Here is a 23,946-nt window from a genome sequence, read left to right as displayed (position 1 = left end):
TAGCAACAGCTCCAGAGAAGACAGCAAGTTTGAGACGTATAGTGCAAGACAAGTGAGGAAGAGTAAGTAGGGCCTTCCCCTTGAAAGTTGGAGTCTGAAGGGAAGAAAGTGCACTTCACAAGGTACGCCGAGGGTGTCTTGATTGGCCGATGCTCCTCCAGGCTACACAGTGTGTGTCTGGGCGTTAGGCTGTCGGGTCGGATTGGAATGTGATGGCGGAATTAGGAAAGAGGGGCACACTGTGGATACCTCCTCCGATATGGCACCTGACTGAACGTGCGACGTTTAATGGGATAAAAGAGATACATCGAGGAAGATAGCGCAACGCGTTTGTGCACGCCGAAAAGTTGAACAAGAAGGTAGAAACCCAAGGAGTAAGAATAGGGAGATATTCAGACAAGCAGTCGGCTGCTAAGCTAGCTTACTTTGCATGATGACTGGGATGCAGTACAGTGGATGGTGCAGCCTGAGGAGAGCACAGCAGCTGACCCGAGGCAATGCCGAAAGGAAGTTGCTGGAATAAATGAAGATGATAAAAAACCCAGTCAAGGTAAGGGTGAGGCCATCCGCTTTCGTAATTGTCTTCTTAATCCCATGCGGATTTTCTCGAGGTCCTTCAGGTCATTTCTTCGTAGCTATCCGTGGACTATTTCCAGAAGTGATAGATAGCCTCTAATAGGTACATGCCAGGTTTCCTCTTACCCTCAGAAAAGAACGGGTGAGGCATCCGGAACTTCCCATGGTCCGCCAAAATTGCGCAGTCAGATCAAATCACCGGGAGAGGGCCTAGCATGTACTGTACCCAGCAATCGCTTACCACACACATCTGGTCTGTCCTCTTTTGCGCAAGTGCGCATGTCTATCTTTGCTCATCTCCCCCTTATTCCGAGTATTGTCCCAACTGGGTTGGATTTTGGAGAGATTGGTGCCTTAATCTCCTCTTTTTGGTCAGTTCCTACAGCCGGCCAGAGTCCCTCGCCGAAGGCGTAGACATATAACCGCCGGGTGCCTGAGATCCTGAGGTGGCTTAGTCTGGGTAACGCAGCTTATGGTTTGTAACACTTACATTTCCAACTATGTGCATGCCTGATCTTATTACTCACCAAACCTCCTCATTTACCTCGTCCACAAACTTCATGCCGAGCATCTTGTATAGCCGCAGTTGTGGCCAGCAATGTTCATGTCCGGTATCTAATTAATGTGGCGGGTCTCTAGAATTTGGCGGTGCGCCTGAGAAGAAGCCAGAAACCGGCCTTGTAACCGGCGCTGGCCGCAACTGTCTAGGCCCGAGGGCTGCCACGATCAGATGATGCAGATTTACTTGTTTCCCATCCATCACAAAGATCCCAGAGTGATAAGTGGCACCATGTACCTTGGTGCCGGTCGTCTCGGAAGGGAAAGGTACCTTAGCACCCCTCCCTCGCATGCGGGTTGACAAACTCGCCAGTGCCACAGAAGGCCTTTGGGAGAAGGGACCACAAGGCCAACGAGCAATCAAGGACGGGCAGCGATCTACGTGCAGGGGTCACAACCTACACTAAAATACGTGAGCGGACGGACCACGCCAGCCAAAACCCCACCAGAAATACATCACTCTGGAGTCCTAGGCTTGGGAGCGTGGAGTGACAAGCACCTGCTGCTGCCCATGCGCACTGGGCCTTGCTCCAGAGTACTTTTCCTTACGTCAATCCGCCCAACTGTGTGTCTCGCCCTATACGCTATTAGAAAGTCTCGTTCGTCATTCGTCATAGCCCACCCGACTGCACCTTCTACCCAGATCCATGAACAATCAAGGATTTGTCTTCCTCCATGTGAAGTGCGACCACCCAAACACCCTCTTTTTAATATTCACCCGCCTACCACCCACTGCATTTTCTGTACCACACCCTCCACAACTTTTTTTCCCCCGCCTCCGTTGCCCTAATTTAAATCCCCAAACTCCTACCTCCGAGACGGCGGTCTAGTGATCTTTGCAGTCCAAATTCCATAAACTCCTGCAAGGACGTTTTCGAGTTACGCCCACAGTGAATCACGCTAGACATTCCCTCAATCTCCGAACACTGCTGCACGCCCGGCCTATATATACACAAATATCGCCCACTACCTCATGGATTGTTGGCTGCAGAAGAACGGAAAAACAACTTTGAACAACACCTTTTTTGAGCAGTCGCGAGCCCGATACAAATACAGAAGAATCTAGTGCTCAACCACTCTCGAACACCTAGAAATCCCGGTCTTCTCTTTCGAGAGGTACCCCCCGAAGCACCTAACAACACACTTCATATCACATACCCGAAGCCGCTGTCGCCACCATGCACGACTTACGACTTAAGGTGCTCCGCGAAAGCGGCAAGACCGTCTCAAGAAAAGCGCGGTCGCGTCCTGAGTCCGCAAGGGGTTCTATGAGAAATTCCCCTAACATTTCTCCGTCCCACTCTCAAATCACCTCACCGGCGCATTCGCGCGCAGGCAGCCGCTATGCCTCTGAAGATGAAGGGAGTGACGACGAATACGACGATAACATGACCATGAGCACACTGTCCAACGGATCCGATTCCGGTATTGACGATGCGGTTGGAGGAGCAGCTGATGCTTCATGGGCGACACTTCTTCAAGACCGTATCGTGGAGTTGCAAGATCGCAAGCGAACCAACACTAAGGGCCGTGAAGCCACGCTAATGTCCTATTTGCACATCGTGAAACATCATTACGCTGGACGCCAGATTAGCGGCTCTCTGGAAGAGATTGTTTCGGCCTTAATGAAGAACATTAGGTCCGGAGGCAGCTCCGTTGAGCGTATCTACTCTCTCAAATCCCTCCAGGCTACACTTCTCACATCTCCATCAGACACATTATATGACGACATATATCCGCAGTTGGAGAAGACCTGCGAGGACGATGAAGACAATGATGTCAAGGCGGCCGCTATTTGGGCTATGGCTATTGCGGCACTATACGGCGGAGGAAGCGAGGAGGCAGCCAGCGAATTTCTTGATTACCTGGTCACCGTCGTAGACAGCGATGGTGAATTCATAGGCGCAGGGGACAGCGGCGAAGTTGTCACAGCAGCGCTCGAGTCGTGGGCTTTCGTCGCCAGTCAGATTGATGACATCACCGAAAACGTGTACACAGCTATGGATGCCTTCGTGGAGCAGCTCGACAGCACGGACGTTGATGTGCAGACGAGTGCCGGTTTCAACATCGCCTTCATTTTTGAAGCTGCGCGGGATCTGGAAGAAGAGACGGACGAGCCAATGAATTTGCAATACGATCCCAAGAAACTCATTAGCCGCATGGCCGAGGCGTCAAAGCCCTCGGTGAAGCAGACGTCGCGAAAAGACCGCCGGCACCTGCGTAAGCAGTTTGCCAGCATCGTCACATCGCTCGAGCATGGCAAGGGTCCTGGCTTTTCGAATGCCGGCCGCCCGGCTTTCAACCCGCACACCGGAGGAACGCGGGCCGACCCTGGACGCAGAGGCGATGATGACAATGATATGCATGGTTTCGGTTACCGTGAGAAGCTTCGCCTCGGATCCTCGGTCGTGCTCATCAATTCTTGGTCTCTCATGGCGCGGGTCGACGCGGCGCGAACCGTGCTAGGTGGTGGGTTGCCAACTCACTTCAACGACAACCCAACCGTGGCAGAGCTTCTTGGTGGCGCCGAGACAGAGGACTCAGCTATGCAAGCTTACGCATTGCATCCCCGAGATGCTAAGAAGATGAGGAGGTAATGTATGGGAGTCGTGGACGCAAAAGTTGGAGGAAATCAGAAACGTCCCAAGGCGTACAGTTGTTTGTTTTCTTCTACTTCCATTCTTTTTGTACCGATAGACATACCATAAGCAAAAGGGGGGATACCGCATCTGGCATTGGCAGAGTAATCGCATACAGATGCAAACCGGCAGATAGATACCACAGAGCAGAGGAGGATCTACGAGAATAGCATTACCTGACATCACACTGTGTTAGTGGACACCTCTTCAGAGTTGCTTCTGTGCAAGGATGATCACTTGAAAATGGCAAGAGAAATAAATAAAGAGGGAGACAGCTGCTCTCAACATCCATCGATGCGGGGTTCCGTCGGAGGCGCATCCACGGGGTCGCACGGCAGCTCGCTCTGTCCCTCGGCACGAAAAGTCGGACAAACCCTCAGCGTCCAATCAAGCGGCGAAAGGAGGCTGTTCTCCCAGAGGCGGCGGCGGTCATTCTGTTCTTAGGACCTTGGAGTGGGCGAGGATTGGATGGGGCTGAGGTGCAAACGGAGGTCGCCCCACGATTGCACATGCGCAATCTGCGATGATTACGGGCACGCCAGCTGATAGCTGGCAGCTGTGCAAGTAAAGGGTATGTATGGAGCTATTCAGGTTGGTAAAGCTCGATATCTCCTGCATCATGCAGAGAACCTCTGTCACCCGGCACGGGGCTATAGGCCCCGTGGGTATGCGGTGGGCAGGTATGTCGGGCATGCCGTTGAATGTGTTACGGCGCAGAGGGGAGTGGGGAGAGAAGAGGACAGAGGGCTTAACTGCGTTTGTCGGATATTGGGCACTCTTCAGGAGCGAACAGGTAAGCAAGCGGCCGGGGCCTGGACCGCCGGCTCGTGGACGGAGGAGAAAGGTACTCTGTAGCTGCCGATGCTCCTCTCTATGCACTAGTGGCGGGCTGGGTGGTCATCGCCACCTGGCTTGCCTTGGGTACGTGGACATACTGGGCTGGGCCTGCCCTGATGCTCGATTCTGAAAATTGACCTGGAGTAGGCAGAGCAGGCTACGCTGAGAAGCTGGTGGCAATCTGACGTCTCAGTATGCTGGCTACGCGAGGAGGCGGGTGAGGGCGTTGGGCGGATTTATCTTTCTGGGGCTACGAGTCTTGATCACTTAGACAAGCGTGCCTAGGCTGTGGTTGTGAGATTCGACATTCGAATGTCACCCCACGTAGAACTAATCCAAGACAAACCAGCACGCCCTAAGTGACACATGCGGTTTCAGGTATCAGACAGGATTGCCATCTACCCGTCTTGCTTCTGAATTGCCAGTGTACATAGTCAGTCATAATTTTGTAGCCCCTGTCTGCTGGCTCTAAGTGTTAAGCGACAGTCATTCCGAAGACAATGTGCGGATAAAAAAAAAAAGACAAGCACAAGCAGGCTTCCCCGTTTTTGTTTCCTTATTTGCGCCCTGCTGGTGGCTGATCATTCTCCATGAGTATCCTCCCGTCGTCCAGCCAAAATTGCGGCGGACGCCCGAGCCATCCCGGCCGGATATCCACCTAGAATGGGGCCCCGTCGGGTTGAACAGGGGATCCTTTTTGAGCAAGGTGTTTTAATTCGGAGGGGCTGGGAGCGAGAAGAGGGTATCCAGCAGAGTGAAAAGTGGGATGACGGGTGATTGTGCGATTGTGATTTAGATTGTTTGCTTTGGTGGGGTGGCTGGGAGGGACAGGGATATGGTGTTTCGGAAGAAGAAGAGGGGACTACAAGTAACATGGCAAAAGATAACAACCCACGTACATTGCAAAAATGAAGCTACGAACATGTCATGAATCAATGGTCCTCGACGTTTGACACGAGTTGACTAAAAGCAGGTCAAAGTCATCTTCCGGTTGGGCAAAGGGTTTGTAGCATTGTCGGCAGGGTTGGGTTGGGGTTGGTCTCCAGCAGCTACTGCGGGAAAAGAGACGGTGAGCTGGGCCATTTACGACAGACGGAATGAGCGTGGTTAAAGTCGTCCGTTTACTGGTTCCAGGGCAGGTAGATGCGTGTATGATGCGAAGCACACTGCAGGATGGCAATGAGAAGTCATGACCACAGATAGGCCAGAGACGAAGCCTGCCCTTTTCTGGGACGGCACCCTGTGCAAGGCCCTTTCCACACGCCCCAAGCCTGCGGCGGCAATTGGCCCGTCTACCGGTACCTTCCCAGCTCTTTCGGGAAGGGAGCGAGGGACAACTCATCAAGCACCTCCACCCCCTCGTGGGATGGAGCCCATCTGTTGGTTGGCATAGGTGCTTCTCCTCACCTGAGCATCGCCGTTGCCTTTTAAATAAAGAATAAAAAAAAAATAAGCAGTCACTCTCGACTAACCTAGGCATATGTACACTCCTGCCACAGCAGTGAATGAAGTAAGCGTGAGTGGACGCATTGCGGACCCACGGCGTCCTGAGTCTTACTGTCGTTGCCGTTTCCTCGACCAGTGTCCCTAGCCCAGATCACAGCCCAAAAAGACAAAACCCGGCTCAGCCCAGTCCGCTCCCGCGCTCACCTTACCATGTTGAGATGACTAGTGTACTTCGCTCCCCATAGATTGCCGCGGCGTCATCGTTGTACACAATAACAAAGCCTTGATCGAGACGCAGCGGCAGACGCAGCCGAGCCAGACCAGAGCCCGACAAAGTTCGTTCCCCTTCCTCCACCATCCTTCCCTGCCCATCAAAGTCGTGTCTGCCTGCATCATCCAAGATTGTGAGCCTGTCGCCTCCATCTACCTCGACACCCCCCTTCCCCCCAAGACTCTATGTATCCCTCACCTTGCTGCTGCTGTCTTTCTATCATCGACCGCCGTTTGGTATACCCGGCTTTGAGCCCTTTTTTTCTCGTCATATTGTTTCCACTATTCTCAACTTGACTTGAAATCCTTTCTTTTTCTCCTTTTTTTTAATTTAACACTGTCCTCCTTTCTCTTTTCCTTCTTCGTTGTTTGTCGAGTTTTTGCGACGACGTAAGAGGGGAGAAAATAAAAGACGTAAACTCGAAGGAGGTCAACCCCTGGAGCTTGCCTGCCTTCTCTGGCTCAGCTCCTAAGGTCCGCAACTGGGGCCAAAACATCGTCGGGGAAAAAACAACACCCAAGCAACCGCCAGCCCAGCCACCCTAGTTTGCGAACCGCCAACCTTACCTTACCTTACCTCGCACTGCTGCACCGTACCTTAACCACTTGGCCTCCTCGTCCTTGCGCCGTCATACTATTGCTCTCATTTTTTCCCCCCTCGCCTTTCTCCTTGCTCCTAATATTATTTTCCAGCTTTTTGTCGCTTTATTGTTGCCTGTGTGGGATCATCGGAAACATTCTCCGATTTGCCCTATATCCCTTCCCCTCTGCGCCTGAACATCATCGAATCGCAACGGCCCCTAACCAGCGTGAGCTCGCCTTGCCAGCCCAGCTCATCGCCCAGTCTGCCCAGTTTTTTTTTTTTTTTTTAACCCGCAGTAACGAACTGCTCCTGATGTCTTGAACGGCGAACCGGCACCCACAATAAACCCTTGCCCGCCTTGGTCGGCAACCCACTCACACTCTCCTCCCTCTTCTCTCTTCCTTCTTTTCCCTGATCGAGAGGAAGACAAGACAAAACCAAGAGGTGTGTGAGCCGTTGAACGAGGCACTCGTCTTCCGCCGCCGCCGCCCATTACCCGCCTCTCCGTCGCCGAGGTCTCGAGCTGAGCACCACAATGGGTGTTGACTCGAACAAGCCTCCTCCACTCCCTGCCCCGACCGAGACCGATTCCACCACCCCCACCGAACTGGCGACCGATGTGTCCAGACCAAACGACGAAGATTCCCACTACTCCCTCCCTGAGGACGGCACTCCAGTTACCATCAAGACTCGCAGCCACACGGCCAATCGCTCCCAGACCTCGCTTCTCATTGAGTATTTTGAGGGTGGCAAGCCTGGTGCTCCCGGCTCCGTCGACCGCAAGCCTTCAGTCCGCGTGCGCTTAACCCCGTCCAAGAAGCATCGCCACGACCACATCCAGATCACCGAGACCAAGAGCAACACCCGCAAGACCTCGCTGACTCGCCGTGTGCCGCTATCTTCCACCACAGGTTCATCCCATCTTGACGTTGAAACCCTCGAGGGCGAGGACGCCGAAAGCATGCGGTCCTACGCTTCCGCCACGGAGGAGTCCAATGTGTCCAAAAACCCTATCGATATCGAAATCGACCGCAGTGCACGGCGCCGCAGGCCAGCTAGCCCATTGATTCCCGATGCCGACGCTCACGAGTCTACTTATCTGCCTCCCGACATGTCAGAGATCTCTGCCATTCCCAACGACAGCTTCCTCGACGGTCGCTCTGGGTCCACTGTTTTGTCGAAATCTTCTGACGCCAAGCGCAGTAAGAGCTCAACTCGAGGTGGCGAGCTGGTCGCTGGCGCAATGGCTGGTGCAGCTGCTGCCGATCAATTGAGGAGCAGTAAAAAAAGGCACAGCAGCGAGAGAAAAGTGTCTGGTGACAGATCAAAAGACAAAGAGCGCAAACATCGTTCAAGCAAAAGTCGGACGAGCAGCATTAGTGAAAAGCAATCCGAAACTGGAACGCGATCGCCTAGGCGACGCTCTAGTCGCAGTCATGTTGACTCTGTCATGTCTGGGGCAGATTCCAGTGCCTTATCGTCAAGCATTTCCCCCAGCCATCGCTCATATGACCAGAGCTCCGTTCGTTCTGGAGCTTCCAAGTCTTCAATCAACAACCCAAAATTATTGGAAACCGTCGAGGACGCTATCCGCCGACTCATTCTGCCCGAATTGAGCGCCCTGAAGCGGGAACAGAGCAAGCGTGAAAGCCGCCGCAGTTCTCTTACATCTACTGGCACTGGCACATCTCTCTCCCGCGAGGAGCTGGGAGTGGACCGGCGCAAATCTGCAGACAAGCGCAGCGAATCTGGTCGTGATAGCCGTCACCGAGAACGTAGAGATCGGGAAGCCCGGCACGGTTACGCCGACTCGCCCCAGAGCCTCGCCGGCGAATCAGTCGAAGGGGAGACGGTACTCTCTGTTGACGACACCCCGCAACGAAGCAATGGCGCACTGAAGGCTGCCATTGGTGGTGCGACAGCCGCCGGACTTGCCGCTGCTGCATTGAATGCAGCTTCACCAGCATCTGATGATAGAAGACAACGAAGAAGACGACGCGCTGATGGCTCAACTCGGAGCCGAAGTTTAGGTCGTGACAAATATGACGAGGAGTTTGAGGCGGAGGAAGCACCTGCACCACCGATGCCATTAATGAGCGAGATCAACCCGTCGGAGCTCACCCGGACTTCGATTTTGTCAGCCGACACCAACAGACCGCATTCCGCCACGGAGGAGAGAGCCTCAATTCAAGAGGTTGTCAGGGGCAACGTCGCCTCCGGTGATTCGACGCCAACCCCTACACAAACGCCATCTGCCAACCTGCAGCAATCCCTGGGTACGAAACATACCAACGTGTCCCACGGTGATTTGAGGGAACTATCACGCTCGCGTACCGGAGACTTTACCGAGCAGCGTGAAGTGGAGGAACACAGTAGCCCCTCACAGCCACACCATGACGATTATGACGACTATGATGAGCGAAGCCGCGATATAGAAGGCGACCGTGATTATGATGATAGTCACGATTACGATTACTATAACACGCAGGATGTGCCACCTCCCTTGAAGTACGTCCCATACCAGCCGGAACGCCGAGGCTTGAGCCCGATCTACAGCGTGTCTGGGTACACGGAGGCTGGAAGCGAGACAGCAGCGCACCGCGACTCCAGACTTTCTCACGGCACCGCGTCGCCGACGAAATCCCATCCTTCTCAGTCAGAGATGAGAGCACTGTCTCCCGCGTCGTCAGTCCCGAGCAACATCATGGGCCGAGGGTTCGACGAGCAGTCTATGGACGACCGTAGCATCAGAAGCGCTCAAGATTTTCGACACAGCCAGTACACAGACAACAGCGAAGTGGGCGTATCCGGTCAGGCTGTGCGTGGCATCGTTGCCAATCCTAATATTGTACATGTGCCGAATGGAGTTGAGTCGAATGTGGCTTCTCTCATTGATGGTTCCATGCTTGACCAGTCCGTCTTGACCACCGGTACTGGATACGACTACGGAAGGGACTCACAAGTGTCATATGGCGACTCCAATGTGTCGTATGCCCGGGACTCCAACGTATCTTACGATGACCAGTCAAAGATCCAGACTCGGTCGCGAGAAGTCAGCCCTGAGAAGCGCTCTGTGGCCAGTCATCGCGAGTTCTTTGAGCAGCGCGAACGTGAAAGTAGCCGGACGCCCACTTCGAGTCGTCAGAGCCGATCAAGAGAGTTTGCTGGAGAGTACGATCTCGATGAGTACGGTAGAAAGGTTGCTTCTGCTGCCAAGTACAGAAATTCCCCGTCTGCCTCGACGAGACACTCGCCCACCGCTTCGGAGAAGGCGATTGCCGCGGGAGCCGTTGGTGCTGCTGCCGCCGCTCTGAAGGCTGCCAAGGACAAGCAGCAACCGACTGTTGAGGAGGTTGACGACGCGCTCAACGAAGAATGGGTCCCTGAAGGTGTCTCAAGGAACAAGTCATTTAAGCAGCGAACGATGGAGGGGCGCGAGCCCAACCACACTCCGGCCCACAGTATCGACCGCCTCGAGCTCGACGACCAACCGAGGATGGGTGCTAGTGCCTTGCCTACCTTCAACGATCCCATGCCCGAGGTCGGATATGTCGATGACGACGCTTTAACCAATCCATCTCTTATCCGCGAACCACTCGGTGGTAGCGACCAAGGCGATCGAGGCCACTGGCCCGGCGACGCTACCCCTCGCCAGAGTGACGTTGGCAGCTATGATCAACACGATAGTGAGAAGCACAACCACGATCTTGGTTTGGCCGCAGCCGGTGCTGTTGCTGGAGCTGCCATGGGTGCCGCCGCCATGGCTCACCATCGACAACCTAGCCAGGAGCTTGACGATGAATGGCGACGTACTTCAGCTGAGCGCAAACGTGACACTGTCATCACAAACCCCTACGACGGGGCGAGTCCTATTGACGACCCTGAACTCCTCGGTGCTCGAGGCCTCGACGACGCTTACGATGCGCCGTACCACGGCAGTCCAGGTCATAAGAACTTGGATGAAGGCTACATCTCTCAAGGCCCTGTGCAATCTCCCAACATGCAGCCCGCAGGCAAGGCCATCATGCCTTTTGGAGATTCTACTGGGGAGGACCCCTTTTATGTGCCGCAGCACTCTAGACACTTGAGCGGTATGTCTCAGGGTATGGATTCTCCCCTCTACGACGCTGCCACTGGCAACGGTATCGACCGAATCGAGTCTAAGGATATCATTGCGCTTATGCAACATGTAAGTACTCCTGCACTGATTTTCTTCGAATTAATTTCTGACGCCTCATAGCTCATGGTCCGAGATGCCCAAAGAAGCGCTCGTGACACCGAGATACTCGTCACACTCGTCCGTTCTGCGGCCGAGATGCGAAATTCCTTCGAGGACCTCAAGAAGCTTCTTGCCAACACGGAAGATGTCATTATTAAGGAGGTTCAGGAGAACACTGAGGAAACGGTCAAGAACGCTATTGGCGGTCCTCGACCCTATCCCGGCAGCCTTCCTCGATCCATCAAGGGTTACAGCGGCGCGTCCCAGAACAGCACGCTCGACGAAACCACCAAGAAGAGTAACTTCTTCCGCAAGGCTCTCAAAGGCCTCAGCGCCAAGGGCACCAACGATCTCAGCAGAATTGAGGATATGCTCAACCAGCTCTTGAGCGAGGTCGACACCCTCAAGGCGCAAACTGTCCGTCCTGGAATGGTCAGTGGTCGGCAGTCGTACGAGAATCTTACACCTGAGATGCAGTATGAGCAAGACCGCGGTTACGAACCTGAAGGTCAAGCTGGCACTTCTATTACTAGTCACGGCAGCCAATCAGGCATGTCGTCGTTTGCCCAGTCGCGTGGTCCTTCTAAGCTTGGCTACGAGCCCAACCGAATCAGCACAGTTCACGAAGACAACGAAGAAGACTACCACCAGGAGCCAGAATACCGCAGCCCGCAAGGCCTCCGAACGCCCACCCGAGAATTCCAACGGGGTGGTTCCGTGCCCCTTGGCACCCCTCCCCAGCCTGACAATAATCAGAACGCATCTTTGAGCAACGACAACACTCCCAGGACAGAAAAGGGGAAGAAACATAAGTCACGGGGGTCTTCTAGCTGGTTCCCTAAGATCTCCCGATGGTCTGAATCAACTGCCACCAGCGTCAGCAAAGCCTTCCGTGGTAGTGGTTCTAGCAAGAAGGAGAATGACGGAGAGTTCCTCCAACACCCACCTTCCCGGTCAGGGTCTGATCTCCGGTACGACGACCGGTACCAGGACGAGTACCAAAGCGATCAGTTGCACTCTGGGTTCTCTCAGCAAGACCTATCTGCTGTTCCCCAGCGGCTGGAGACCGTGCCGCCTGCCCCTGGCACCTATATGACCCCTGAGGACCCAAAGTACAAAGCTCACCGCAATTCGGTCAACCTCCAACACCCTCAACCTCGCCAAGGACAGACTGAGAGATTTAAGGCAGCCTTGGAGAGCCAAGCCTACGAGTACGACACACCAATGTCCCCCAAGTCAGCCGACTGGGCTGGATCTGCCACCAGCCTGCACCGCCTACCTGCAAATGTCAATCGCTACAGCGGCGGGTCCGGGGCTGCGACTGGCGAGTACTGGAACTCGTCTCCAGCAGGCCCTCCACGTCCACCTAAGGAGCCTATCGAGGAGAGGGCCACTACCCCTTCCAAAGCTCGCATCTCGAAGCTGGCCTCAAAGAACAGCCCCTTGCCTTACAACAGCGTAGAGAGTGGTTATGGCACCGGCCCTGGCACCCAACCCAGCAACTACACCGGTAGTCCCAAGCCAGAGAACCGCAATCTGAATGCTGCCCTGGGCATGCCAGCTCGCCGCCCTAGTGGTCCTCGAGCGATGACTCCGAAGAGTGCGGAGGAGGAAGCCGCCAGGGAGGAGCGACGCCGTAAGAGAGGTAAGCACGATATCCCTGAGCTTGGGAGTTACGAATTCTAACAAGTGGACTAGACACCTTCGGCACAGTCGCCAGTAACGAGACCGACACCTTTTAGAAAAAGATTTCCTATTGCAAGCTCTATTCACTTGGTACAGGAAAATGAGCAGTAGTACATGAGTTGATGCTACTGGATAGCTTGAATCGCCAGATCAACCTATAATCATGAAACATATTGAATGCAGATTTTTTGCAATCTGCTATAGACAGCAGGATACATTTGCTTGCGGCAACGGACCTAAGGCAAAGTCCAAGAACCTCATGGAAAAGGCGGAGGACAGAGAAATGGTTCGCTACTCAACCTTATGACGACATGACACGCAATTGATAGTTTTGCGTTTGAGCGATGTTTAAAGGGGTGCCAGTGATCACCCCTACAGTTGGCATGCTGGTTGAGGCCCGTGATATTGGTATTGGAATGGATGCGGAAGTTGGTTGATACCACATACTTGGGAATTGGGGACTGCTCGTATTTTGGAGACAGTCAAGTTGTTTACCAGATACCAGGGGGGGGATGTAATTTTAGTCGCGGATAATGGAACCTATACCCTGCCTCGACACCATTCTTGGTCTTTCTGCATACTATGATTGGTGGTGTAATGATTCCTCACTCGATTTATCAGCTGCCTCGGGATCCGGGTTGAGGTACGCGGCCCACATGTACACGAAATCTGCTTAACCTGCAAGGAGGCAGGCCAAGCAGGCTGGATCGGATTAGTCAAGTTCCCGCGCGCGATAACGTTTGCCTCGCGTCGTGCGTCGCATGTCGCCCGAGTGTGTGCGAAATGCAAATGCAAAAGGCGAATGGAATGTGAGCGTATACATGTGGGACGAGAGAACATTTCCACTGCGAGATGGATCAATGAAGAAGCCGACCCCCGCGCGAGGCCTGACGGCGTCTTTTTGAATCCGCTATGCAGGAACACTGTCGCTTTTGCTTATCCTAGCTTAGTCTACTGGCCTATCAATCGGTCAGCTCGGTGAGGTAGTTCTTGTGGTTTGTCAGCCTGGACGCCTGCCTTCCTCTGTTGCGTAGGATGCGCTAACCTGGACTGTGACGCAGGGGTTGGTGTAAATGCCAGTTTGTGGTCAGGCAGGTGTTATTACCAGCGGCGTATGTGTATGTTTGTAATTGTGTTTGTAAGTGTGCCGCGCGGGTAGGAACTTGCAGGCTTGCAGATTGATGCCATTTTGGCCTTCGATTTGCAAGGTGCGGCAGAAGTGGATGTGAGGCTGGAATAATTCTGCGGGGTAAACTTCGTCACAGATGGAAATACGTGATGCCGTGAGGTGATTTGAATCGGATATCACGTTGGAGAGAGAGAGAGAGAGAGAGAGAGAGAGAGAGATTTTGTTATATTAGATGGCTTTGGTCCTTTAATGTACGAGGCTTAGCTTACTTCAAACAGAAAATTACACTTTTACATAGATCCCAAAGTCTTTCATTCGCCCTTTCAAAGAAGTCTTTCGAACTGATACAATGGCTTCTCCCGTCGTCCTCGTCCTCGGCGCAGGCAGTCGTGTTGGCGCTGGCATTGCTCGCAACTTCGCCGCGGCAGGTTACTCCGTTGGTGTCGTCTCACGAAGCAACCCATCTCCGCCCTCTGTCGACCCTGAGACGTCCTACCTCAGAATCCGAGCAGACGTCTCTGTTCCCTCTGAGGTCGCCGACGCGTTCGCGGCCACGAAGAAGCAGTTTGGAAACCCGCCCAAGGTGGTAGTCTACAATGCGGCCACCGTCTCCCAGCCTCCTGATGCCGAAAACCTTCTTAGCCTTGGAATAGAGCAGTTTGAAGCCGACGTCAGGGTTAACGCCACCGCGGCGTGGGTCGCTGCTGGAGAGGCGGCCAAGGGGTGGAACGAGGCCGGGGAGAAGAACGGCAGATTTATTTTCACCGGCAATGGCCTGAATACCAAGCCTGTGCCGGTGCCACTGTTCCTCACTTTGGGGGCGGGAAAGAGTCTGGCCTGGTATTGGGTCGGGGCAGCGGATGGGTTCTATCAGAGCAAGGGATGGAGGTAAGATTTCCTTCCCTCACGGCCTTTTACTTCCTAGTTGCTTTGTTTTAGTTGTTTTCTTGGCACACGCAAGGAAGGACACGCTGACGATGAAACGCAGATTCTTCTACGCTGATGAAAGGAAGGCGGATGGGAGCAACGCGGGCGGTGATCTTGGTGCCGAGTCGCATGGCAAGTTCTACTTGCATCTTGCTGAGGGGTATGTGGAGGAGTTGCCGTCGGCTGTAACGTTTGTCGATGGGGAATACAAGAAGTTTTGAAGCGGAAGTTGGAATCTGAGGTGGGAGAGGATAAGAAAGCTTATGGCATTTGAACGTCAAGCATGAGACACGAATTGATGAGGAAACTGCCCTACGATCAAAATCCATGTATCTTATCTGGTAATGCGAGTCTTTCATGCTGCAAACTTTGCTTACTTGTCTTCCACAAATCCTTCAGGTCGGATTGTTTTCCAAGAGGGCATAATCCGTGATATTAGTTGACGTCATTCAGAGAGACAAGAGTATGGCTTCACCTCAAGAAAGAAAGTTTTCAACCATAATAGTTGATTGAAACTGCCAACATGATACTGATAAGATTAGGAAGGAGAGGGCAGTGACCGCCGTCAAACTGTGACGAGATTTCCAGCACGCGAGTGCCTCGCCGCAGTGCTATCATACTCATGCTTGCTTCTTATCCACGTTGAGAAAATATACGTGAAAATAATTGACCAGCTACGCGCCCGAAGAAAGATCAAGGTGCATGAAAGTATAAACAAGGGCAACCCTCTTATTGAGAGAATGAAAGAACACTCTACAATGCCATTTTCAATCTGTAAGAGAAAGACCATATGGACGTAAAGATACATGACGGTGACAGAAGCAATTTGGTGTCATTCAGCACCTCCCTCATGGGACATCAATATGCATGCAATTGCCTCTTTGGCCAACCTACTTAGCAAAATTTGTTACTGCTAAGGAAATAATACAGGAGAGCCTGCATTCTTCATTCAATCTCGTCATTCGATTTGTCCTCACCCGTCGCGTCACGAGTAATTGTTTGGTTTAGACATGCATCGATCACCACATAATCTTGACTTTAAAGATTTTCAAATTGGATTAGAAGCCTATCGCCACCCAAGGACAACAACGTCACCGTAGAGACCAACAAGCAGAGATCTAATCATGTCGGGAAATAACCAAGGCCACCGACGCACATTGAAGTCAGCTCTGCTCGAAGGCATAGCCAACTTCGATCTGACAGAGGCAAGTCTGATTCGGTTCTGAAGGTGTCATCACCCACTTCGATAAACCTGTAAACTGACATTCCCAATAGGACCAGATCCAACAATACGTCGAGCCTGCGGTTGCTAGCTGGGACAGAATGATGGTAAGTAGCCCTCGATTTGTCGTCACTGCCTACAATAACCTCTCTGATAACACCATACAACAGGTGTAGTTCGCCGAGAAACCAAATGCTGAGGCCATATCCGACATTGACAGTTGTGTGTCGTCGCTTACAGAGGACTGGGGCCATTATGAGAGTTCCGACGAAGCCGAGGATACATGCTTACAAGTTATTATTCATTCATTGATACTTTGGCTTGCAACAGATGTCAACCTTGACATGTTCGCCGCCCCAGTGGCAGCGCACCTTCAACAGGCGGTCGCAAAGCTTGTGCAGTTGACGCGGATTGGCAACGACAATGCCACTACACCATCAGACCAGGAAATGGTCTCAAGCTCTGAACAAGAAATAGTCAATTCTCCTCAAACCAGTCCTCCTCCTTTCCGGAAAGCCAAAGTCTCTCGCTTCGTGGAGCATTTTGAAGATGCCTCGGATATCGATGCCGATGAGATGGACATGGATGTCCAAAACCACCCTACTCCCCTGAAGCGTAAGCTATCAATTTTTGAGAGAGATTTCGAGGGAAAAACGATTTCAGCTAGTGACAAAAATGACCTAAACACTAACACGGATTCGGATAAAATTTCTTCTATTCATCCCAGACATAAACCTTTCACCCAGGCTGGAGATGATGAAGAAAAGACCAATCCTGTCGACGATGCTGACAAAACAATGTAATTCCAGAGCAGCTTACATACTTACTCAAAGCTTAAAGCTTCTGAAGACGGCCACGAGGATGCGGCAGCGGCTGCCAACGATGTTGAAATGGACTAGAGGAATGAATAGCTTGTCCAGCAGTAAGGTCTAGGGACGACGGAGTTGTTGGATTAAGGGAGCATGATACATTAGCATTGGGTCTTATTAGCAAAGAAAAGGTGCATATACTGAATTAAACATTCGGTGAAATCCCGTAGAAATTGCCTATGACCAACACTGAACCCCTAGCCCCCTGCCACGATGGTACAGCAAGTTGAGTTCTTGCAAGCCAGTTCACCTATAGAGCACGCATAACAACTAGAGAAACCTGTCCACTTTGGACTGCAAATCAAACCGTTTAGGGCAAAGTTGACGGATACATATTTATGTTTCAAACACTGCTCCAGCAGCCAATCCTATGTTTATCTCGTAAACATTCAAGGGAGTTGTGGGCTGATAGATGACCTTGTCACAGATACCTCGATAGAAGAAAATAGAAATAGTGTTAGCGGGGGAACCCCTCATTGCATAAGCGAATACAGTGACAGGGTGGATTCGCGCCCTTCGCTCGCAAAATCACTACCCCTCGAACGACCTTCGAAGTCCACCACGACAGCACCGCTGCCTACACCGACATAATGCCTCGAGATCCGCTGATCGGCCTGGTCGGCAAGCCGTCGGCTGGCAAGAGCACTACGCTCAACAGTCTCACAGACGCCACCTCAAAAGTTGGTCCGTACTCTTAAGCCCGCTCGACCGAGAAAAATCGACCCCGCCATCGACTTGGCCGCTGATGGAATTCGTGAACAGGAAACTTCCCGTACGCCCTGATCCTCTCACTTGACCACCCACTTCACACCCAGGCCTTTAGGATCATTCGGTTTATACTAATGCGACGGCTTCACCATTAGATTTACGACGATTGACCCTCAGCGAGCGATCGGTTATCTTCAAATAGATTGCGCCTGCGCGCGACACAATGTCTCAGACCGCTGCAAGCCCAACTATGGCGCCTGCACTGACGGCCGTCGCTCTGTGCCCATCGAGCTCCTCGATGTCGCCGGCCTTGTGCCGGGCGCCCATCAGGGTAAAGGCCTGGGCAATAAGTTCCTCGACGATCTCCGCCACGCCGATGCGCTGATACACGTGGTGGACGCATCAGGCACGGTGGATGCCGAAGGAAAAGAAACACGCGGTTATGATCCTTCAGTCGACATCGCCTGGCTGCGCGGCGAAATTGTGGCATGGATCAAGGGCAATCTGATGGAGAAATGGGGCTCGATCAGAAGGCGCCACATGGCCATCAAAGCGACGGCTATCGAGACGCTACAGGGTCAGTTTTCTGGTTACGGAAGTACATCCAACGTTGTTGCACGCGCGCTGGATCGATTAGGTATCAAGGAGCCGCTCGAGAATTGGGATGAGGCGACCATCGATCGGGTGGTCAACGCCTTCACAGACGAAAAGTTTCCAACAGTCATCGCTTTGAACAAAATCGACCACCCTGATGCCGACAAGAACATTGCGAAAATCGCAAAAATGCAGGACCCCAACACGATCGTACTTTGTTCAGCTATCTCGGAGATTTTCTTGCGTAAGATGGCCAAGCAGGGATATATCAAGTATACAGAAGGCAGCGAGTTCGTCGACACACGGGAGGATCTTATTGAGCAGGGAGACCCCACGGGAGGTGGCCTTAAGGAGCTGGACGAGAAGAACCGCAACCGGATAGAGAACCTCAAAGATATGGTGCTCTACCGGTTCGGATCAACCGGCGTGGTGCAGGTGCTAAGCAAGGCAGCTGACATCCTGGGTCTTGTACCGGTGTTTCCAGTGCGCAACACATCAACGTTCCAGTCCGGTGCCTCCGAATCTAAGTTTGTTTTCCGAGACTGCGTGCTGGTAAAGAAGGGCACAACGGTGGGCGAGGCGGCCCGCAAAGTCATGGGCGACGCGCCTATCGCGTACATCGAGGGCGCTGGGGGTATCAGAGTGGCAGAGGACGACCTTGTCGCGGTCGGCAAGAACGATGTAAGCGCGCATAGCCCCCCACCAGACCTATGCCTTGTCATATTTCATCTTCAGGCTGAAAAAGCAGAATGGCTAACGTTTCCCCCCCACAGGTCCTGTCGTTCAAGGTGGGAAGAGGTTGAACGTAGGCAAAGCTCAGGTGTCACCGTATACCCCTGTTGTTAGTGATCAAAATCTCACACCGCCCCTACTCCGTACGTTACCCATAGTTGCTAGAGCATGCTGCCGTCCGATGATTGGAAGGCCTCGTGACATTAAGCATACCCGTGGGCAAAAAAACCCCCAAGGGTTCATCGCAAAGCTCCAAATGAAATACATATAGTTGGCAGCGGGTACGCCGGAACCCTTAACCCAGCAAACGGGATCACCAGGGCAAAAGATGCAAGGGGAAGGGATGTGTGATGGGCCTCGAAATTAAAAAGATTCAAAATCTCAGCCCCCAAAACCGAGTCATTGCGCCGAGTGGATACCTCACACGCACTCTTTCTCTCCTTCTCTCTCGCTGTTTCTGTTTCTGCTTCGCACTCGCGATTCGCGCTCACCGAACTGCACTATTTGTGAGATCTACAGCGCGGCCTAGTAGCCCGGCGCAACGGTCTGCGTGTAATTAAACACAGCCCGTAGACAGGGGAGGGTTGTGTTTGGACCAGCATACTGAGGGCCTCAAATCTCCTGAAAACTCCAGTAGCCCCCAGTAGCCGCCCTGCCAGCCTCAATAGTAAACGCTTTCGGCTTCCTCCCGAGTGGGGCCCACTGTCCCAAATAGTGTGTTACGCGTCCCTCGAATTCCGCCTGTGGCATCGTCAAAAAAAGATTTACGACCGGAGACAGATTACGGGCTACAGTAGCGCTTTCTCTACAGACGCGGGAAGGTTAATTCTTGCAGATATTTGCTTGGACACGTCTTTTGCAATTAAAAATAGCATCTTTAGTGGTCCTTCAATTCGATTTGTTTAAAGTCTCTACCTACTGGTAGATAGGTTCCGGATAAAGTTCATTGCTACAAGGTGACAAGCAAATGACATCACTGTAAAGTCGCCCGGCAGTGCAGGCTAACTACCGATTACAGCACTTTGACCTCCGCTGTCATGCGGCACAGCCGGGTGTTAAGCAACCACACTTTGGCAATTGTCTGACAGCGCATCACTCTGCAACAGCATCGAAAGGTTATTAAGAGAAAGTCTTTTCGGATTGAAGAGATTGATGTCGGGTATCGAATTAAGCATCAAATGTACACAGTCCAATGTCTCCCATCCATTCCTCGTCTTGAATGCCTAGCCAAAACGTTCCGTCTCGATGAAGCACGCCGGAAGAGTAGAACCGATGAGAAAAAGAGTCCATGAATAGTATAACCGCCCCCAACAGAGGAAAAGAGGCCGTTGCTGTGTCGTGTCATAAAAACAAATAGTTAGGGAACTAGGCCACCCTGCAGGACAGGCAGAACCCCTGCCACCGGCTGCAGGAGGATCCCAAAAAATTGTCGGATAAGACGGAAGCTGAAGTCGCTGGAATGCCCAACCACGCTCAATCACTACCCTCCTCTTCAGCGATAGAGTATCGCGTAGCGAAGGGCTGAGGTCGTGCCGTTGTCGCTTGCTAGTTCATCGTCATGACTTTAGAGTGTAGGCGGGTTTAGGTTGGCGTTCTCGCAGCGACGGGACGCTTAATACTTCAAGATGATGTACAGAGCGTGGATAATACCGGGCAGGTAACCTATGCACGTTAGTAGATGCTTAGAATAGTTGTCCAGCTTGCTGAAGCTTACCCAGAATGGTCAACAGGATGTTGATGAAGAAGTCGGCACCGCAGCCACGCTCGAGGAAGACACCGACGGGCGGGAGGATGATGGCAAGGAGGATCTTGCAGATATCGGAAGCGGTGAAAGGCATGATGCTTAATGTGTGTTGTGACGAAGGAGGATATTTAGGTTGTTTGTGTCTGGAGTATTCGAAAAGATCTTTGGAGATCTAATGCTGTGGTCGATTTGTAAGTTCGTTGGTTGAGAATGTTGAGAGGGGACAGATAAGGTGGGCTGGGGATGAGATGCTTAAATAGAGGAGCGGACTGGGCAACCAAGACCCAGCCAGGGAAAAAAAGAAGTAGGGACCTAGCAAGGTGCAAGGTCACGGTCACCAGTCGAGCTCACAGTGATGTGATGTGGACTTGCATGGACCCCCCATTCCGTTTTTTCTACCTTACGTCTGACAAGGGACAGGCCAGTTGCAAGAGCCAGACCACAGAGGTCTGAAAGTACCCAAGCACCACCCAAGCGCACTTCCCCAGCAGACAAGCCTAGGTGGCAGGTGTCCTGTCGTGCCGGGAAGGCTTGGGGGTGGAATGAGAAGGCACATGCGTCATCGACTCATTACCGGTTTGTTGCGGCAAGAATAAGGTGTACACTCTACTAGTAGTAAGGCGCACAGTAGGTACCTCGGAGGCTGTTCGGTTTTTTTTTTCTTTCTCTCTTTTTCTTGGAGGATGGCTGCCGTGCGTTGCGGACAAGCCACACCTCTACCCACTTTTTGCAGTGACCCCCTCCTCCCTGGATCTCTCCGAAAACCACGAACTAAACCGAGCGGAGCAGAAGCAGAGGCGGCTGCACCTCCATGGCGTATCACCGTGGAGGTGCGGTACAGCACGCCTGTTCCTGTAAAAGAACTGTCTCGCCTTGCTATCAGGCGTCTGGAATTACATCAAGATACGCTAGTTCGCAAACTCCCTCGCAGAAATCTCCTTGCTATGCGTCGTACCTCGTGTCTGATCTATCCTTACTCAGGTAGATCGAGCCTCATTGCGCGTCCACCCCTGCTCTCAGCCATTCCCGCCGTCATGAGAACCCAGCACGGCCCTTCCGGCTACATCAGAGGTGCACAGTCATTGTAACTTACTTGTTCTCTAAATCTGTGGACTGGAAAGTTGCGAGAGGTCTTTGGTGGGCGGGTAGAGTGGATGCTACGTCATCAGCCGAGCCCACACTAGCGTTGTCGGTGGGGTCCATCTTCTTAATTCTGCCACTTTCAGTATAGCTCCACCCGCTGGCAACCTCTCAATGGCACCTAGAAGCAGTCACCATGGCGCAGGCAGGGAAGGGTCCCCAGCTCATGCAGGCAGTGAGCCACAGCGCCACATTGTGGTTGCTGATTATGGAACTCGGAGTGACGACTCAGCCACATGTGTGCCCAGGGGATCTGCCTGTCAATGCATCGTTCAAGTTCCCATGATCAAGGTTCATGCTAATTGCTCTTCAACGAATATCGGTCCGTCTGCGCTTGCTGCGGAGGGGAAGACAGAGATCTGAAGTGGTCAAGGTACTTCCCCACCTCTCTTGCTCTTCTGCGGCTGTTCAGGTGGTTATTTCTTTTCTTTTCATCCCAATCACTGATGAAAGTTGTTTCACCAATGAAACCAAGGTGCCTGTGACTTATGACGCAAGGGGCCCGGTCATGCCTGGCGGCAAAGGGGCCAAGTCGGCTCGGCAGCTGGCAGGGCTGGGACGGAGACGCGGCCTATACCCGCTTTGCGAAAGGGGCGCGCGGATGGCAAAAAGACGTCGGACTAAGATAACGTTTTTACGTCTACGTCGTGAAGTCTGTAGGGCTGGGTTCATGAGAAAACTTGCTGTCTGTGGCTGTTAAATGATGTGTGCCATGACAGATATCATTACTGTCCCACTGCGCGCTTTACTGTCCCGTCACACACTGACTGTCCCACTGCACGATTGGATTGCGACGTCTCGCGGCTCATCCGAACTAGATGTTTATTGCCCTACTTGCTCGCCATTTGGACTTGTGTGCCGATTTGCGTCTTGGAACTTTTGGTTTCTCATTCGTTGGCAGGCTAAGTTCTTAGCCATCAGCTACAGCTATGATACATCGATTATTACACATAAGCCAAGGGCCTACTAATTTGACGAGGGTCTGTCGAAGCTATTCTAGCTCAACTATACATGGCCGAAACCATACCGCCTCCAAGTTCAGATCTAGGGCCTCAGCATGGCACACCTGACCCCGAAGGCAATCTTTCGGACTAGAAATGAGGGAACGCATGATCGTCATCGTTCCCCCATCTTCTGCCCAGAAACTAGTTACGTCTTGGGTTTATCGTCGCCGATATTTTGCAAACTTTCATTCGAGGCATTGCTCACTGGGTATACTTGGGCCAGTTTATTCGTCGTCTTTCGGGGAACCCGCCATTTTCTTGCCAAATACAAGTGTGCCGCCAATAGTCTTGCCCAAGATGTAGCCCGCGTAAAGGCCACAGAGAATCGTAACGGGCCATTTCTGCCATTCACGATCCCAATCCAGAGGGATGGGCACCGCGCCGAGCCATGAACCTAGCAGACCTCCAACTAGACCACCGTAGGCCTCGTCCAGCGGCGCAGCTGCGCTGGCGATAGATACCCATGTGCTCGCGTCGACACCGTGGACGTAAAAAAGCGGAAATAGCGCTAGGGCAGCTATGTTGGCGGAACAGAGGAGGGTATGCGGGACATGTGTGAGGAAAGGGGCTCCGAAGAGAACAAGGACGATGTGAAGGGCGGGCGTGATTAGAACTGTGAGCAGGACGGAGAGAAAGATAGCCTACGCTGACCGTTAGCGAAGACTCACAGTTTGTATGTTTGGTTAGACTTACGATAAAAGGATTCGGCCCTGTGCTCTCGACCTTCTTCTTTTCGCCTGGCCGAGCCTTTCGCCCAGGCTTTACTGTTTGCGATCCAGCCGCAGGTAGACAAACGAATGCGTAGACGATTTGTATCGCCACAACGACTGGTAGAGAATTTTGTAGCGTGCGGACAGGGTCGGTCACCAGCGCATTGAACTGCGCGACGAAGAGGCCGGCGAGCAGCACCGGCTGCACATGTCGAACGACCTGGGCAGCAGGGCTCGGAAGGGCATAAACTGGGTGCAGCCCGTCCTTCGGCTTGCCCGCGTCGGAGGCAGCCTTTGATGGCGTCGACATCGTCACAGGATCTACCAGTGGCATGGCGGGCGGACGTGTGAGT

The 23,946-nt window shown here is 52.7% G+C and overlaps 7 protein-coding genes across 7 annotated transcripts; 5 read left to right on the top strand and 2 right to left on the bottom strand.

The window, feature by feature from the left end:
- Positions 1-2,312: 2,312 nt before the first annotated feature.
- On the top strand, positions 2,313-3,731 carry CTRU02_200277 (ifrd domain protein; the record flags this gene model as incomplete). The annotated part of the gene is made up of 1 exon (XM_036718276.1): positions 2,313-3,731. The coding sequence occupies one exon, from the start codon at positions 2,313-2,315 to the stop codon at positions 3,729-3,731; it is 1,419 nt and encodes a 472-aa protein (XP_036589276.1).
- Positions 3,732-7,444: 3,713 nt separating this feature from the next.
- On the top strand, positions 7,445-12,870 carry CTRU02_200276 (uncharacterized protein; the record flags this gene model as incomplete). Its single annotated transcript, XM_036718275.1, has 3 exons — positions 7,445-11,098; positions 11,150-12,773; positions 12,827-12,870. 3 exons carry the CDS (start codon positions 7,445-7,447, stop codon positions 12,868-12,870), a joined length of 5,322 nt encoding a protein of 1,773 aa, XP_036589275.1.
- A 1,422-nt stretch (positions 12,871-14,292) lies between these two features.
- CTRU02_200275 (short-chain dehydrogenase) lies at positions 14,293-15,091 on the top strand (the record flags this gene model as incomplete). Its single annotated transcript, XM_036718274.1, has 2 exons — positions 14,293-14,831; positions 14,932-15,091. 2 exons carry the CDS (start codon positions 14,293-14,295, stop codon positions 15,089-15,091), a joined length of 699 nt encoding a protein of 232 aa, XP_036589274.1.
- A 1,102-nt stretch (positions 15,092-16,193) lies between these two features.
- On the top strand, positions 16,194-16,991 carry CTRU02_200274 (uncharacterized protein; the record flags this gene model as incomplete). The annotated part of the gene is made up of 3 exons (XM_070203663.1): positions 16,194-16,199; positions 16,269-16,707; positions 16,933-16,991. 3 exons carry the CDS (start codon positions 16,194-16,196, stop codon positions 16,989-16,991), a joined length of 504 nt encoding a protein of 167 aa, XP_070062245.1.
- A 1,185-nt stretch (positions 16,992-18,176) lies between these two features.
- On the top strand, positions 18,177-19,066 carry CTRU02_200273 (GTP-binding protein; the record flags this gene model as incomplete). The annotated part of the gene is made up of 2 exons (XM_036718273.1): positions 18,177-18,944; positions 19,037-19,066. 2 exons carry the CDS (start codon positions 18,177-18,179, stop codon positions 19,064-19,066), a joined length of 798 nt encoding a protein of 265 aa, XP_036589273.1.
- Positions 19,067-20,607: 1,541 nt separating this feature from the next.
- On the bottom strand, positions 20,608-20,833 carry CTRU02_200272 (Plasma membrane proteolipid 3-like protein 2; the record flags this gene model as incomplete). The annotated part of the gene is made up of 2 exons (XM_036718272.1): positions 20,608-20,657; positions 20,710-20,833. 2 exons carry the CDS (start codon positions 20,831-20,833, stop codon positions 20,608-20,610), a joined length of 174 nt encoding a protein of 57 aa, XP_036589272.1.
- Positions 20,834-23,107: 2,274 nt separating this feature from the next.
- Positions 23,108-23,927, bottom strand: CTRU02_200271 (Glycosylphosphatidylinositol anchor biosynthesis protein 11; the record flags this gene model as incomplete). Its single annotated transcript, XM_036718271.1, has 2 exons — positions 23,108-23,524; positions 23,577-23,927. The coding sequence occupies 2 exons, from the start codon at positions 23,925-23,927 to the stop codon at positions 23,108-23,110; spliced, it is 768 nt and encodes a 255-aa protein (XP_036589271.1).
- Between the last annotated feature and the right edge of the window lie 19 nt (positions 23,928-23,946).

Source organism: Colletotrichum truncatum, assembly GCF_014235925.2.
Source record: "Colletotrichum truncatum strain CMES1059 chromosome Unknown Contig_0001, whole genome shotgun sequence".
Lineage (NCBI taxonomy): Eukaryota > Fungi > Ascomycota > Sordariomycetes > Glomerellales > Glomerellaceae > Colletotrichum > Colletotrichum truncatum.
The sequence above is the reverse complement of the archived record's forward strand: the minus strand, read 5'-3'. Positions and strand labels throughout refer to the sequence as shown.